Genomic DNA, 15,000 nt, shown 5'->3' with positions numbered 1-15,000 from the left:
CCAAGTTCTTCTTGCCCCAATCGGAAATAATAGTAAGTAAGTAAGTAAATAGTAAACTTTGTTGATAATGTTGTTGTTGATGTTTTTTTTCTTTTTTATGCTTGGCCCACGACACCGGGAAGCTTTCTGAATGGAGTCTGGTGGTCGGCCCCGTCCGTTAGTGGCGCGGGGAAGTAAATTTATATTGGCGCCATTCCTGCTTGTTGATGTTGGTGGAGGTGGTATAGTAAACTATGTAAGAGCCTTTTTTCTTCATCTGTCCTTCATCTGTCCCATCCTACGACGTGAACATTTTCAAGAGGCGAGTATCAAGACACCTCGCTAGCCGCTTAAGAATATTCAGCCGTGATTGCTTTTTTTTTTAATCTTTTTAGGAGGGTGCCTTTGAGTTTTTCTTATTAATTCCTTTTCGCCCTCGACTATCTCCTCTGCTAATTACGAAGGAGATGCAGTAGACGACAGGCCGACAGCAGGTAGTCAGGAGTGCCCATATACAGGTCGACCACCTCTTACTGTGTTTTTTGGTCATTGCGTGTCATGCGTGTAGCGGGTCTGGGAACGAAAGGTTATATAGATTTATGAATGATGAAGGAAAATGATAGCAAACTGCTTCTCAGAAGCTACCATCTGTAGGCAAAGTGGCTGACCTGCTGTGGTCCTCTTGTATCCAAGTGTATCATTCTGTAAGAATGGTAAGGAGTTATTATCATCACTACTTACATGTGACGAAGTGTGGGCGTGAGAGTGACCTTGCCTTTATTATGTGGAAAGGGACAGACCAAGCAGCGGAAAAAAGATACTGAGAACGAAGATGCCGCGAAACAATAAAACAAGTCAAACAGGCGAAGATTATCCTCTTAAATATCCGACCACGATGATAGGATATAACAGAGGAAAGGTAACGCACTATTTGAGGGCTCGAACACTTGTATTCGATTTAGTGTGGATTAGTGTACGCACATCACTGCAGAAAACGATAATCTCCTGCATCACTCACCTGATAGTATTGATCCGGGTAGACTGCAAGGGGATTAGCATAGTTTGGTCATCTGTCTCTCTGATATAATTTAATTGCCGTTCTTATTGAGGCTGATGTCATGATTAATAAGGTTGACAGAGAATAAATAAAAAAAGACACTCTAAAGCTCTGTTGAGACTGGCAAAGCATAAACAGAGTAAAGCCATTTTATCTCAAAATCAATATTGAGTCTTGCCATAATTTTAAAGACTGACAAAGGATAAACAGAGTAAAGCCACCCTCTAAACGTATTGAAACAGACAGCAAGGCCTGCTCTCACCTGCCGCTGTCAAGTACGAAAGGTCACATACTGGACGTTAACCTTGTCAGCGTATCGTTCCTGGATCACTAGATTCACGATATATATACTACGATAGTCACATACACTAAAGTAGTCTAGAAGCCCCGCCCCGTCCCTCACCCTCGCCACATAATAGCATTGAGTTGTAACTTCCAGCTCCCATCGTCCAATCAAGCAGCTCCCGTAGCTATGGCGGACAACGACACAGAAGCAGCATTGCTCTCCAAGCCTTCTAAGGATGAGGCCTGCAAGGAAGAGGCACCAAAGAGCATCTCGGCTAAACATGTGAGTCCTGTTTGCTCCCCAACCACGTCCTTCCGGGCTAACTGATTTTTTCTTCCCATTTTTCTTTCTTCCTATTTTTCTTTCCTTCTTTCTTTCTTTCTTTCTTTCTTTCTTTCTTTCTTTTTTTCTCTTCATTCTTTCTTTCTGTACTTAAGTATATGGACAGGCACCAACGCGTTGCTATTGATGGATATTTTAGTAGTTATACTCAAGTCGTCCGGTGTTTCTTATGGCAGCGTTCTCGGCCCGCTTCTTTTTATTTCCTATACCATCGATATGTGGAATGGCATTTCCTCTCATTTAATGGCCTTGCCGGTGATACTTCTTTATTCTGCCCTATTCCTGGTCCTCAAAGCAGGTCTTTTGTGGCCATTCATTTGAATGTAGATCTTAATTTGATTTTTCTTGGTGTCAGCGACGGGGGATGAAAATCAATCCTTCCAAGGCCAACAGTATCATTTGTAGTCGCTCAAGGAACGCCGATCCCCCACACCTGATAACTTAATTGACACCCAAGTAATCCACTCTTGTAACTCTTTAAAACTGGTGTGACATGATATTCCCTTTTGAGAATCACAATCGGAAAACTGTTCCTGTAATTTCCCAGAAAGGTGCTCTGTTGAGGAAATGCAGGGCTATTTCTAATGATGCCATCTCTTTATCTCTTCATCCAACCTTCATCCTCTCCCTTCGTGTTCGTGTCGGTGTCGTGCAGGTGGCGTTAGTGGTGGTGGTGGCCCTGACCTCTGTGACCCAGGGCACGGCGACCAAGGGCTGGACCGCCGTGCTGCCCAAGATGCAAAACGACACTCAAACCTTCACGGTCACCGACGACGACGTGGCGTGGCTCGGTACGTGGAGCAACTTTCAGGTCACTCATCTCACGTAAGTCTTCCAGTATTACAAGATCACAAACGCCAGCTGCAAGATGGCAAGATGGCGCCACTATAAACACTCGCCTGCGCCAGAACGGGCTGGGCCGACCATCAGGCCCCACCTGGAAGAAGCCTTGGGCCGACCATCAGGCCCCACCAGGAAGATGCTTATCGGCGCAACAGGCAGCGACGTAAAAAAAAAAAAAAAAAGTCTACTCATTGTTTGTTTCTGAGCAGGAGTAATGATTTCACAAACTTTAATAGCCTGTTCCTCTGCTAAGAATTATACGTTGATGTGCTGTGGCATTTGTTAGTGAATCATTGCAGCCTGCTTTTTCTGCCTTTTTTTCCGTTAAGTATAATAATTCAGTTTGTTACCCGCTTGGAAGTGCATGTGTTCTCTTGTGAAGGTTGCCTCTCCTGCATCAGTGTCCAAGGCCTCATCAGTGGCCAACTTCACCCCACTGTTCCCTGAAATGCCCATAGTAGGAAGTAGCATACACACACACACACACACACACACACACACACACACACCAAACAATTATAAGTATAGCTGCATGTAGTAGTGAGTGTCAGTTTCCCCTCGTCTTCGACCTTTTCCTCGGAATGTGTCAAACTGAGTCATAGTGTGCATGAGCATGACCTTCCCATTGCCTCATGTCCTGCCCCTTGACCCACACCTCACAATAACGAGTAGTACACGTCCCCCTGAGTGTGACCTTCCCCTCGCCACCAGTGTCCATGACGTCCATCGTGGGCATCTTCGCCTCGCTGTGCACGGGGCCGCTGGTGGAGTGGGCGGGGCCGCGGCGGGTCCTGACGGTGGCCATGGCTGCCAGCACGGCCATGTGGCTGCTGCTGGCCTTCCCGCCGAACAAGGCCGTGCTCTTCGTCGCCAGGGGGGGTCTCGGCGCATGTGTCTTCATCATAACGACAATTTCGTTGCCTCTCCTGGCAGAGCTGAGCCCCAGCAGGATCCGGGGAGCCATGACGGCCATGTCGGAGGTTTGCGGGTCCATTGGGTTACCTATCGGGTACTTGATGGCGTACCTCTTCACCTGGCAGGTGGCCACGGCGCTGTGCTCCCTCACCGCAGGACTGCTGCTGCTGCCGATGATGCTGGTGCCGGAGGTAGGCAGCGTGTAGCGCCTAGAGGCACTAGAGAAGGGTGGTCCAACTACGAGCCCGCGGGCCACACACACACACACACACACACACACACACACAATTAGATTTGGGGTCCTCGACATATAAGTTTACGTAGTGCTGAAGTGGTCCGCGGTGTCGGTGTCAAGGAAGGTGAAGCACCCTAACCTAGGTTATTGAAAAAAAAAATGGGACACCTCGCTCAAGGCAAGACTCACGCTCATTATATCATGCATCCCTTCACTCTTGACAGTCTCCCTACTGGCTGGTGCGGCGCGGCAGGACGGAGGCGGCCAGGGGGTCGCTGCAGCGACTGATGGGCTCTAAGGCCGCGGCGGAGGACGAGCTGTCGGCTATCAGCAGCATGCCCGCCGCCACGCAGGCCTCACGAACCCAACAGGTGACGCACCGCTTAATGCACAAGGCCAAAACAATGTTACTGGGGCTGAGCACAGGCCAACACTTTCCCCTCCCTCCCTTACTTTCCCTTCCACGACCAATACTGCTTCTGGACAGCATCCCTCCCTCTCCCTCCCTCCATGAGTGTCGCACAGTTTGCTCCTTCCTGCACAAAGGCCAATTATTGCTGCTGGGCATCATTGCTGGCCAGCAGCTCCTTCCCTCCCTTCCTCCTTCACTGGCTGAGTCAATGTTCGTTTCGTCAGTAAAAAGGTTGTTCGTAGCGCTACTTTACTTTGCCTTGCTTGTGCCAACTGATCGCTTCAGTAACGTGCTCACCACTGTCTCGGCCGCTCTGCTTTATCTCTCCAACACAACGCCTCAGCAACTCTGTGGACCGCTCGGTGTGTTTTGTCTGTGTGTCTTGTCTGTGTGTCTTGTCTGTGTGTCTTGTCTCCGTGTCTTGTCTCCGTGTCTTGTCTCCGTGTCTTGTCTGTGTGTTTTGTCTGTGACTGACGCTGCTTGGTCTGGCTTCCATTGTGCTGTGTCTTTCCTTTACCTTTGTTTGCCCACTAAGCATGCTGAGTGCTGCTGCTTGGCTTCCCTGTGCTGTGTCTTTCCTTTACCTTTGTTTGCCCACTAAGCATGCTGAGTGCTGCTGCTTGGCTTCCCTGTGCTGTGTCTTTCCTTTACCTTTGTTTGCCCACTAAGCATGCTGAGTGCTGCTTGGCTTCCCTGTGCTGTGTCTTCCTTTACCTTTGTTTGCCCACTAAGCATGCTGAGTGCTGCTTGGCTTCCCTGTGCTGTGTCTTTCCTTTACCTTTGTTTGCCCACTAAGCATGCTGAGTGCTGCTGCTTGGCTTCCCTGTGCTGTGTCTTTCCTTTACCTTTGTTTGCCCACTAAGCATGCTGAGTGCTGCTGCTTGGCTTCCCTGTGCTGTGTCTTTCCTTTACCTTTGTTTGCCCACTAAACCCGCTGAGTGCTGCTGCTTGGCTTCCATGTGCTGTGTCTTTCCTTTACCTTTGTTTGCCCACTAAGCATGCTGAGTGCTGCTGCTTGGCTTCCCTGTGCTGTGTCTTTCCTTTACCTTTGTTTGCCCACTAAACCCGCTGAGTGCTGCTGCTTGGTTTCCATGTGCTGTGTCTTTCCTTTACCTTTGTTTGCCCACTAAACCCGCTGAGTGCTGACCGCCACCTAGCCCCACAGTTCACGGGGCCGCAGCGGTGCTGCTAGTGGTGAGCCTCTTGGTGCTGCCCTAAACACGTGTGCTGTGCCTGCTTCTGTCCACGGTAAACCCGCTGAGTGCTGACCGCTGCCTTGCCCCACAGTTCACGGAGCTGGCCAAGGACCGCAACGCGCGGCCGGTGCTGCTGGTGCTGAGCTTCTTCGTGCTGCGGGAGCTGGGTGGCCGCAGCTGCATCATGATGTACACGGTGTACATTTTCCGCGAGGCGGGCGTGCAGCTGGACGCCTTCACGTGCACGGTGCTGGTGGGCGTCGCGCGCACCCTCTGCACCTGCCTGACGGCGGCGGTGCTGGACAAGACGGGGCGGCGACCAATGCTCATGGGCACCGCCGTGGTGGGCGGCGTGGCGCAGGGCGCGTGCGGGCTCTTCCTCTACCTGCAGGTGCCGGGGGCGTCGTGGGTGCCGCTCGCCGCCGTGCTCGTCTACGTGGCCGCCTACGGCACCGGCATCGGCCCCATCCCGTGGGTGTACGTGGGCGAGTTGGTGCCCTCGCCGGTGCGTTCCCTGGGCGCGTCGCTGATCACGGCGTGCGACGCGGTGGTCGTCTTCTCCATCAGCCTCGGCTTCCTCAGGCTCATCGCCCACGTCGGCCTCGGCGTCACGTTCATGGTGTTTGCTTCAGTCAATCTCCTCATCGCCGTCATTGTGTGGCTGTGGATCCCTGAGTCTCGGGGCGCCACGCTGCAGGAATTGGAGGAAGCCTTCAATGCGAAGGTTTTAGGCCAGCGGCGGTGCGAGGCGGCAGGAGGCATTTAATTTATAATTATTTCTTTATACGAAGCATTTAGCTAACAGTGTACAATATATTATAACAAAATTGATCACCACTTTTCTTTTTTTCCGTTTTCAGTCTTTTCTCATTTTTCGTGTTTGTAGTACGAGGGAAGTCTTGATTAAAGTACATGCCTCTCAGCCGCCCACGTGTTATACAAAGGAAATACTGTGCACAATGCATCGCTCTCTGGTAAGGCCGAGGACTCAGTTGTTGGCCAGTTGTGAGGGGCAGAACTCTTTCGCGCATTGTCTACTCTCGGAAGAGTCCTAGCCCGTATTCTTAAACATACCAGCCCCTCAGTTCGCCTCTTTGAAAAGTCTCATGTGGAAGTGGCTGGGATTATAACGGGCTGTTTTGTGATCCCATATTGTGATAGTTTTACACGACTTGTGCGCCTTGAACGGGAAAAGTCACTCATGAAAACCAGGTTAGTCTTCCCCGTGACCTTGGGAAATACGCTTCATAATAATTATGGACCCCAAGACCGTATTCTTTAACATTTCGGCGCCTAAGCATACACATTTGATAAGACTTTCGTAGGAGCTGTGGGTATTTCCAGGGGCAGTTTTGTGACCCTGCTGGTATTTTAGGTTTTCTGCACCATGAATGCGAAAACTCATAAGAACCCGAGTAATTTCCTTTCAACCGTTGGAAATAGTTGATATCGTAAGCATCCGAGAATACCATCTTCAGAAACGTAAGCCAAGACAACTGAGTGCACGCAGGCTGCAAAATTACCACCGCCGCGGCAAAGAAGCTGGGTCTTCGGTACGATTAGCTTGTTCGTTTCTTTGTCTGTCTGTCTCTGTGTAAGTAGGATTATGCACAAAATATTTCTTATCCATTCATTCTACGTGGTGGGTAGGTGTAGCATGAGCCAAGGAAGGACGCGGATCTGAGAAGAAAACTTACCGAATGACGGCGATTTAAATTACTGTAAAGGAAGCAACTCAAGGGGAAAGATAAATGGAAACACAAAAGACCCCTGGCACACAAAAAAGTCCACTAGCACAAATGATAGAATGATGAAATGACTGAATGATACAATGATGAAATGATTGAATGATAGAATGATAAAATGATAGAATGATAAAATGATAGAATGATGAAATGATAGAATGATAGAATGATGAAATGATTGAATGATAGAATGATAGAATGATTGAATGATAGAATGACGGAATGATGAAATGACTGAATGATAGAATGATGAAATGATTGAATGATAGAATGATAAAATGATTGAATGATAAAATGATGAAATGATAGAATGATAGAATGATGAAATGATTGAATGATAGAATGATAAAATGACAGAATGATTGAATGACGGAATGATGAAATGACTGAATGATAGAATGATGAAATGATAAAATAATTGAATGATTAAATGATAGAATGATAAAATGATTGAATGATAAAATGATGAAATGATAGACTGATAGAATAATGAAATGATTGAATGATAGAATGATAAAATGATTGAATGATAAAATGATAGAATGATGGAATGACAGAATGATGAAATGATAGAATGATGGAATGATAGAATGATGAAATGATTGAATGATAGAATGATAAAATGATAGAAAGATGAAATGATAGAATGATAGAATGATACAATGATAGAATGATAGAATGATAAAATGATAGAATGATGAAATGATAGAATATTAGAATGATGAAATGATTCAATGATAGAATGATAAAATGATAGAATGATTGAATGATAGAATGACGGAATGATGAAATGACTGAATGATAGAATGATAAAATGATAGAATGATAAAATGATAGAATGATGAAATGATAGAATGATAGAATGATACAATGATAGAATGATAAAATGATCGAATGATATAATGATAAAATGATAGAATGATGAAATGATAGAATGATGAAATGATTGAATGAGAGAATAATAAAATGATAGAATGATTGAATGACGGAATGATGAAATGAGTGAATGATAGAATGATGAAATGATAGAATAATTGAATGATTAAATGATAGAATAATAGGATGATGGAATGATAGAATGATGGAATGATAGAATGACGAAATGATAGAGTAATTGAATGGTAAAATGATAGAATTATAGAATGATTGATTGATGGAATGATAGAATGAAGAAATGATATAATGATGGAATGATAGGATTATTGAATGATAGAATGATGAAATGATAGAATGAGGGAGTGATAGAATGATGGAATGATAGAATGAAGAAATGATAGAATGATGGAATGATAAAATGATGGAATGATAGAATGATAGATGAAAAAATGATAGAATGAGGGAATGATAGAATGAAAAAATGATAGAATGAGGGAATGATAGAATGATGAAATGTTAGAATGATTGAATGATAGAATGATAGAATGATTGAATGATAGAATGATAGAATGATAAAATGATAAAATGATGAAATGATAGAATGATTGAATGATAAAAACGTAGAATGATAGAATGATAAAATGATAGAATGTGAGAATGATGAAATGATAGAATGATGGAATGACAGAATGATGAAATGATGGAATGATAGAACGATAGGATTATTGAATGATTGAATGATGAAATGATAGAATGATAGAATGTGATAATGATGAAATGATAGAATGATAGAATGATAGGATTATTGAATGATAGAATGATAAAATGATAAAATGATGAAATGATAGAATGATAGAATGATAAATTGATAGAATGTGAGAATGATGAAATGATAGGATTATTGAATGACAGAATGATCAAATGATAGAATGATAGAATGATAGGATTATTGAAAGATAGAAGATGAAATGATAGAATGATAGAATTATTGAATGATAGAATGACACAATGATAAAATGATAGAATGATGGAATGATAGAATGATGAAATGATAGAATGATGGAATGATTGAATGATTAAATGATAGAATGATGGAATGATAGAATGATGAAATGATAGAATGATAGAATGATAAAATGATAGAATGTGAGAATAATGAAATTATAGGATTATTGAATGACAAAATGATGAAATGATAGAATGATAGAATGATAGGATTATTGAATGATAGAATGATGAAATGATAGAATGATAGAATGATAGAATGATAGGCTTATTGAATAATAGAATGATGAAATGATAGAATGATAGAATGTGAGAATAATAAAATGATAGGATTATTGAATGACAAAATGATGAAATGATAGAAGATAGAATGATAGGATTATTGAATGATAGAATGATAAAACGATAAAATGATGAAATGATAGAATGATAGAATGATAAAATGATAGAATGTGAGAATAATGAAATGATAGGATTATTGAATGACAAAATGATGAAATGATAGAATGATAGAATGATAGGATTATTGAATGACAGAATGATGAAATGATAGAATGATAGAATTATTGAATGATAGAATGATAAAATGATGAAATGATAGAATGATAGAATGATAGGATTATTGAATGACAGAATGATGAAATGATAGAATGATAGAATTATTGAATGATAGAATGACACAATGATGATATGATAGAATGATGGAATGATAGAATGATTAAATGATAGAATGATGAAATGATAGAATGATTAAATGATAGAATGATGGAATGATAGAATGATGAAATGATAGAATGATAGAATAATGGGTTGATAGAATGATGAAATGATAGAAGGATAGAATGATGATTTTTTACAACAAAGGAGACGGCTCAAGGGCAACAAAAAGAGTGTAGAAAAAAACCCCGCTACTCACCGCTCCCATAATAGACAAAAAATAAAAAGTGGCCAAAAGAGAGGTCAATTTCGGGTGGAGAGGTGTCTTGATACACTCATCTTGAAGAAGGTCAAGTCATTGGTAGGAGGAAATGAAAACGAAGGAAGGCATTTCCAGAGTTTACCAGTGTAAAGGATGAAAGAGTGAAAAGGCTGCTTAACTCTTGCACAAGGGGTTTGGACAGTATAGGGATGAGCCAGAGTAGAAAGTCGAGTGCAGCGGTGCCGCGGGAGGGGGGAGGCATGCACTTATCAAGATGAGAAGAGCAATCAGCATCTGGATGTGGATCTGGATGAATAATGTGCAGGGCACCCGTACAGGTGCATAACACGCATATTTGTGTTGGCTGTTGGGGGGACGGGGGAGCCGGGTGTGCAGGGGAGGGAAGTGAAAGAAGTGTAATTTTTTTATGGCCGTATTCTTAAATCAAACTTCTGTAACCACAGTCCCCGCACATCCGACAATGATGTCCGACAGTCACGAAGGGTGTATTCTTATACGCCACCTCTGGGACCGTGGTACCGATCAAAGTACCAAATTGTCGGGAGACTTTGTCGGGTCCGTCACCCCTTCTCACAAATATTGTGGGGCGTGTTATTTTGTGCCTGATTTGCATGTTCACAACGTCTTTGAGGATACTAGACGTTCAAAACACTTCTGCTACTCTCCCCGAAGTGTTAAGAGCAAGTAAAAAGCAGTGCCTCATATTCATCAAAACAAGCAAAGAAGAGAGATCGTCTTCGCTGCCCCACCAGGGGGCGCAAGCCCTCCTGGACGGACCCCCCTCGGATCCCAACGGGATACTAATCATATATGCTCCGCCGGTAAAACTACACAAGTACAACAGTATATGAGACCTTGAAAGAAAATTATTCTCTTGGGGTTAATAATCGAGGCGCGTAGTGATTCTCCATATCTGCCAATAAATCTTCCCTTTTGTAATGATAGGTTGGGTTAAGTTATGTATTAGATTAGGTGAAAAAATGATAGCATGATAGTGATGTATGGCGTAGCGCCATACTGAAAAATACGCTTGTGTTTAGAAACCCTGAGACTCGTATTATGAAACGTTTTGGGGTCTTATTACGATCGTTTTAGAAGTCACATCGGAGGAAGAATGTTCTCCCGTTCACGGCGCGTAAGCCCTCCAAAACTACGGCCAGGCTCATTAAACCAGCCATGGAAACCCCAACAACCTTTTCAAATAGATGCACTAAGGTTTCGAAGCGTTTGATAATATGGGGCCTAAGGTCTTCCACTCCTGCCCGGTGTACCCAGCAGCTGATGGGTACCGGTGTGTCGTCAAGTCTCGAACCCTTGTTATTGTCCGTCCGCTTTGTTTACATACACACAGGGGTGGATAAATTTCGGCACGGTACTGTGTCCAGTGTCGACTGCTTGTCATGCAAGGGGTGCAGGTTGTCTCATTTATCACATTCACCGACATACAAGGGGTGCAGGTTGTCTCATTTATCACATTCACCGACATACAAGGGATGCAGGTTGTCTCATTTATCACATTCACCGACATACAAGGGATGCAGGTTGTCTCATTTATCACATTCACCGACATACAAGGGATGCAGGTTGTCTCATTTATCACATCCACCGACATACAAGGGATGCAGGTTGTCTCATTTATCACATCCACCGACATACAAGGGATGCAGGTTGTCTCATTTATCACATCCACCGACATACAAGGGATGCAGGTTGTCTCATTTATCACATCCACCGACATACAAGGGGTGCAGGTTGTCTCATTTATCACATCCACCGACATGCAAGGGGTGCAGGTTGTCTCATTTATCACATCCACCGACATACAAGGGGTGCAGGTTGTCTCATTTATCACATCCACCGACATACAAGGGATGCAGGTTGTCTCATTTATCACATCCACCGACATGCAAGGGATGCAGGTTGTCTCATTTATCACATCCACCGACATACAAGGGATGCAGGTTGTCTCATTTATCACATCCACCGACATACAAGGGATGCAGGTTGTCTCATTTATCACATCCACCGACATACAAGGGATGCAGGTTGTCTCATTTATCACATCCACCGACATACAAGGGATGCAGGTTGTCTCATTTATCACATCCACCGACATGCAAGGATGCAGGTTGTCTCATTTATCACATCCACCGACATACAAGGGATGCAGGTTGTCTCATTTATCACATCCACCGACATACAAGGGATGCAGGTTGTCTCATTTATCACATCCACCGACATGCAAGGGGTGCAGGTTGTCTCATTTATCACATCCACCGACATGCAAGGGATGCAGGTTGTCTCATTTATCACATCCACCGACATACAAGGGGTGCAGGTTGTCTCATTTATCACATCCACCGACATGCAAGGGGTGCAGGTTGTCTCATTTATCACATTCACCGACATACAAGGGATGCAGGTTGTCTCATTTATCACATCCACCGACATGCAAGGGATGCAGGTTGTCTCATTTATCACATTCACCGACATACAAGGGGTGCAGGTTGTCTCATTTATCACATTCACCGACATGCAAGGGGTGCAGGTTTTCTCATTTATCACATTCACCGACATGCAAGGGGTGCAGGTTTTCTCATTTATCACATTCACCGACATGCAAGGGGTGCAGGTTTTCTCATTTATCACATTCACCGACATACAAGGGGTGCAGGTTGTCTCATTTATCACATTCACCGACATACAAGGGGTGCAGGCTGTCTCATTTATCACATTCACCGACATACAAGGGGTGCAGGTTGTCTCATTTATCACATTCACCGACATGCAAGGGGTGCAGGTTGTCTCATTTATCACATTCACCGACATGCAAGGGGTGCAGGTTGTCTCATTTATCACATTCACCGACATGCAAGGGGTGCAGGTTGTCTCATTTATCACATTCACCAACATACAAGTTGTGCAGGTTGTCTCATTTATCACATCTGCCGACATTGTCGCACCCAAGTTTATTTTTATAAAAATAAATGATGACCTGTGTTTTGAATTTGAAAATGCTTGAAATGTGAAAGTTTGTTCTTGCATCCCTTGTATGTCGGTAAATATGTGGTAAATGAGATAACCTGCACCCCTTGCATGGCGAATAATGCAGAGGTGGGCAAGTGCGGTACTTAGTGCGGTAGTATCGCATCACAAGAAGAGTACCGCACTACCGCAAACTTTCTGAAAATACCGCACAACCGCGGATTGCACAAAAAAATTCTGCGGTACTTTTGGCGGTACTTAGAAAAGTATCGAAGACATTTACAGCACGGCATGCTCACAGTTTTTTTTTTTTTTTTACAGTAAATCAGACTCAATCAGTCAATCGGTATCAGCCATCAGAATCAGTGATTCAGTCATTCTGACTTTTCAATTATTGTTCAAAATTAAATACTAAATGAATAACTCAGAGTAAATCTGTTCCTCAACCCAAGTAGGCGCGCCATGACTGCGCCTGACGATGACTGTACATGGCAGTGAACAACAGTACAAGCAATCACTAACATGATCGCCGCTCAATCTCGTCCCGTACAAATTTTTCTTTGATGCATAACATAGACCATAGTATATACTACATCTGTTTTTTAACTTCATAGTAACTTCTCTCTCTTTTCACTGTAGCCAAGATCAATATTGTTTGATTATAATAATAATAATAATAATAATAATAATAATAATAATAATAATAATAATAATAATAATAATAATAATAATAATAATAATAATAATAATAATAATAATAATAATAATAATAATAATAATAATAATAATAATAATAATAATAATAATAATGATTTATTATTATTATTATTATTATTATTATTATTATTATTATTATTATTATTATTATCTCCACGTTGAAATTTCCACGTGGTTTCTTCGCTGAGGCCTGAGACGCCAGTGTATAGAGCTTTCCCACGGTGTGTTTTGTCTTAATATGTTGGATAGTTTGAATAATGCTTCACTGCTCCCGTCATGACTTTCCATATTAGTAGCAACCGCACTACTGATTTTTCAGTACCGTGCCCACCTCTGGATAAATGTGATAAATGAGATAACCTGCACCCCTTGTATGACAAGGAGTTAACAATAGACACGGCACCGTACGGAAATTCATCCACCCCTGTGTGTATGTAAACAAAGCGGACGGACTATATTGTCACTATAACAAGGGTACGAGACTTGACGCCAGACCGGAAGGGGTCTCTGCTTCCCAAGTGTAAATAAATACATAGGTAATAATGTGTACTTCAGTCTACCCAATTGTGACAAGGAAAGCGAGTGTGCGTTTCCGTAATTTTAGTGTTGACTGTTGTATCTTCAACACTCGACAAGGTTTATCAGTTTGTTATTTTCACCGAATCCAGGAACCTGACTTACGGGGCGACGTCACGACTTTACCTTCACTTTCGGCAACGTGCGAGACGCGTCACTTGGCCAAAGAATAAGAATCAATGGCGCCACTATAAACACTTGCCTGCGCCATGACGGGCTGGGGCCCACCACCAGGCCCCTCAAGAGAGGCTAACACATAAGAAAAGAAAAAAAAAAGAAACAGAGGGCCAGATAGTTTCACGCTGGTGGGTTGCTGGCTCCTATTTTGTGTTCTCTAACGTACATCAGGAGCCATTGGATCTGATAGGATTGATTACTGATCAGTGTCACTCTGGACTTACTTAGATAAGGTGGTGGTGCCGGGTCGCTGCCTCACCTGCCTGTGAAACTACTCACATCGTAATTATAAACGATTCTAAAAAAGTCTTTTGTGGTTAATAGTTTTATTTTTGTTGTTACTGCCCGCGACAAAGGAATCAGTTTTGTTTCCGACGTTGTCTGTCTGTTTTTTTTTTGTTTTTTTTTAATGTCATCACTTTAACTCGAGGACGTTTTGACCGAGGTGGGTAAAATTCGGTGTTTACTTGAAGTAGTTTGATTTGTCAAATAAGTGTCAAAGGTCAAAGCTCAAGGTCACACGGGCAGAAAGCCTTACCTTTGGAAGCATTTTTGGCCAACGTGGTCAGTTTGCTCTCGCGGGTGCTGTTCTTCTATATTTTACTTTTGTTGTTGTTGTTGTTGTTGTTGTTGTTGTTGTTGTTGTTGTTGTTGTTGTTGTTGTTGTTGTTTATATTCTTTCTTCATCACTTTCACCTTTTTTTTATTTCCTCT

General features: G+C 43.0%; 2 protein-coding genes across 11 annotated transcripts in view; both read left to right on the top strand.

Annotated features, from left to right (window-relative positions):
• LOC127002043 (facilitated trehalose transporter Tret1-like) overlaps positions 1–15,000 on the top strand; it is a 156,402-nt gene that overhangs the window by 75,925 nt on the left and 65,477 nt on the right. For 2 of the 10 annotated variants that reach the window (XM_050867401.1, XM_050867406.1), the window contains exon 1: positions 14,492–14,568. The exons of 4 other annotated variants lie outside the window; for them this stretch is intronic. Coding sequence is in view for 2 of the 6 variants with exons in the window: in XM_050867392.1 (XP_050723349.1) it covers positions 5,657–6,031 (375 nt within the window). In the remaining 4 variants the exon portion in view is untranslated. 4 more of the 10 variants (XM_050867402.1, XM_050867404.1, XM_050867392.1 and 1 more) reach the window with 3 other exon arrangements.
• The window catches only part of LOC127002046 (facilitated trehalose transporter Tret1-like), a 33,701-nt gene continuing 19,551 nt past the window's right edge, over positions 851–15,000 (top strand). Inside the window, exons 1-3 of the mRNA XM_050867409.1 lie at positions 851–898; positions 1,476–1,604; positions 2,320–2,455. Coding sequence (XP_050723366.1) covers positions 875–898; positions 1,476–1,604; positions 2,320–2,455 — 289 coding nt within the window. The 5' untranslated portion in view covers positions 851–874. The remainder of the gene's footprint in view (positions 899–1,475; positions 1,605–2,319; positions 2,456–15,000) is intronic.

This window comes from Eriocheir sinensis, chromosome 22 (assembly GCF_024679095.1).
Source record: "Eriocheir sinensis breed Jianghai 21 chromosome 22, ASM2467909v1, whole genome shotgun sequence".
NCBI lineage: Eukaryota > Metazoa > Arthropoda > Malacostraca > Decapoda > Varunidae > Eriocheir > Eriocheir sinensis.
This window is presented reverse-complemented; position numbering and strand designations above follow the sequence as displayed.